The sequence below is a fragment of the Malus sylvestris genome, chromosome 12 (genome assembly GCF_916048215.2).
Source record: "Malus sylvestris chromosome 12, drMalSylv7.2, whole genome shotgun sequence".
Lineage (NCBI taxonomy): Eukaryota > Viridiplantae > Streptophyta > Magnoliopsida > Rosales > Rosaceae > Malus > Malus sylvestris.
Window position 1 is genome coordinate 2,811,904 of NC_062271.1, and position 2,887 is coordinate 2,814,790.

The 2,887-nt window shown below is 37.0% G+C and overlaps 1 protein-coding gene across 1 annotated transcript; it reads left to right on the top strand.

The window, feature by feature from the left end:
* Nucleotides 1-1,430: 1,430 nt before the first annotated feature.
* Nucleotides 1,431-2,619, top strand: LOC126592627 (uncharacterized). Its single transcript, XM_050258383.1, has 4 exons — nucleotides 1,431-1,487; nucleotides 1,691-1,747; nucleotides 1,885-2,064; nucleotides 2,166-2,619. The coding sequence occupies exons 1-4, from the start codon at nucleotides 1,449-1,451 to the stop codon at nucleotides 2,412-2,414; spliced, it is 525 nt and encodes a 174-aa protein (XP_050114340.1). The 5' UTR covers nucleotides 1,431-1,448; the 3' UTR covers nucleotides 2,415-2,619.
* Nucleotides 2,620-2,887: the final 268 nt, after the last annotated feature.

Here is a 2,887-nt window from a genome sequence, read left to right on the forward strand (position 1 = left end):
CCCTAAAAATAAATATAATCTTAAATCGAATCAGATTATGCCAGCTCCAGATTTGTTCCGTTAACGGGTTAATGGTTTTGGAACTTAATCGGATAATCGGATTGTATCCGTAGACCCATCTCGAATAAATTTTATCTGATAGGATCCGGATCTCCATCGACACGCCTACTTGTAGGTTGCATACAGGGTAGACTCGTTTGGTTCAACCCATTGTGACGGTTTCTAGTCATTTCAGGTGCTGATTAAGGCCAACCGCAGGAGCATAACCGATTACTTCTGACTTGGTGACTTTGTAGGCAAACATAGCGACCTAAGTAAGGGAGAGGATATTGGGGTTTTGCTGTTCTTAAGAGAGGCTTTTGTGGTTCTCGTTTGCTGGATTGGAGTCCAAATTCTAATAGTGATTGGATCGGGCTGTGGTCGAGTTTCAAAAAATTTCCAGAAGGGTTTTGTCTTTGTGTGCCCTTCAGGTTGAAAAATGATCGAAGGGCTGCGGCTGAGAAAATTAGGGTTTGTTACATACCAGTTTAAAAAAAGTATAAAACCAGGGTTTGCTGCGCTCTTCTTCGAATTCATCAAATTCCAGAATCTGTAGGACCAAGGAAGTTGGAGGCGCATCCACACATTTGAGCTCGCACATGTTCAAACTGGCTTTATTCGAGTAGGTACTTCGAAACAGCTTATTAATTTCAGAATTTTCGTTTTGGTTAATTGATGTTTCAGTGTTCAATTGAATAACACATTGGCTACTGCAAGTCGTAGTGAGAGTATGACTATGGTAGATAGATTCAGTGATCTCCCGATTGGAGTTACTCATCACATCCTTTCCTTCCTTAATATAAGGGACCTCACTTGTTTCAGCATTGCGTCCAAAAGATGCATAGAACTTTATCTGTCAACTCCGTCATTGGATTTCGGTGATTTATTACCGAAGAGAACACCCAAGGGTTCCAGCCACTTTACATGTGAGTTTAGGTTGAAGTTGTTGAGTTCATTGGATAGGTTCTTGCTTAAACGTGGGGATAATAAGATAAAGTACTTTCGTCTGTTTTGGACTGGTCACTTAATCAAAAATAGAGATCGAACACCATGCTTCTGTGTAAATGAGAATTTTCGAATAGTCAATTTAATTCACAATGCAGTGAGGTGTAATGTTGAAGTCCTTGATATATTTTTGGATGAAAAGTTAGCATTTCCCTTTAGTATCTTCCTTTGTGAAACTTTGAAGTCTCTGGTGATTAATATGCCTTCCGTTGTTAAAACACCTTCGGTTGCTTTTTCCTCCAACCTTGAATACTTGGAGTTGATGAATGTAGAAATAAAAGATGAGGGGTTTTTCAAGTGGATCTCATGTTCCTGCAAATCCATCAAGGAATTAATTCTTTGCGGTCTTGGTCGCATAAAAAATATCACCATTGAAAGCTCGTCCTTGGAAAAATTTGAACTATATGACGGCTTTTGTACCCCAATCCATCTTAACATCTCAGGTGAGAAACTTGAAACCATACGCGTTTCCTGGAGATTCCGTTCGTCTAAAGGAAAATCGTTAAATATTTTTGCTCCAAAACTTAAATATTTGTTTTGGAGGGGGAACGTGATGAAGAAAGCAAATCTTGGAAAATTAGAATGTGTAGAAGAAGCATCTATGTTTCTGGAGCCTAAAGCAGATGACTTTGACAACCTGTTAAAGGTTTTTTGCAGTATGCACAGGGTTGAATATCTTGTTATAAATGAAGCAACCATTAAGGTACTGAGAACGACAATCCTTCATTCTGAGACCTATATATTTTAACCTGACTAATCTTTATTTCTCACTTGATACTTCATAGGATAAAATGTGAATTGAGAAACATGATATACGTTGCCCATTTTATGTCATTGCAGGCTTTGTTCAGCGAAGGAGGATCTACACAAGCTCGATTCAATAACCTTTCGTATTTGGAAATGGATATTCGGAGCTTTTCTGATGAGCTCGTTCCCGCATTGGTCTCTCTTTTAAGAGGAATGCCCAATTTGTGTACTTTATACGTAGGTTATCACTCAAGTCGTGACACCAAATCTGATGTAGGGGTTTAGTCTACGTTTTTCATTCTAAAGAATTTGTTTGGCTTCTTATCGTTTGGAATATATCAATTGGGTTGCTTGTTGACATTTTTCTTTTCCAGGCATCTAGGTTTGATGTAGAACACTGGAAGCTCCAACATCTGGAATTTATTCATCAAACTGAGGAGGTTACCATAGCGCTTTCCAGTGGGTCGAATGGGATTGAGTTTGCAAGGTATATACTCGAGAATGCCGAGAAGCTGGAGCAAATGACCATAATTCATTTACCCGAGCAATCTGATGCTGTACAGAAGCTAAATGAAAGTAAGATGATGTCCAAGGCCACAGTGATCTTCAAGGAAGACAGCTAGATAACCAAGTTGTTTTGATGTTTTTCATAACTTTGTTTCATTTTATAATGTTGAAACCGTAAATTTAAATGGAAAGAAACACTTCAAAAATCTCATTCTACACTCCTTATAAGTGTATTTTTCTTTCTACTTATTGAAAGTTTGGAGTGTAAAATGAGATTTGGAGTGTCAATAATAATTCTCATTTAAATTACCTATAAAATAAGGCGAAAAGACAATTTTATCTTCTTTCACAAAACAAAGTTATAGGTTGTTATTTAGTTTTGCACAGACCAAATTTTGTTTTTCTTCAAACATCACTCACATGTTATCATAACATCTCTCATTAAAATACAAAAAAAGAAACTCACATTTTCTCTTTTTCTTTTGCATTTCTCTTTCAAATATCTTGTATCAATTAAATTTAGAGTTTGCAAACCAAAAGGGCATAAAAGGTTGGCATGAGAAGAACATATGTTTTGATGTCAAATTTA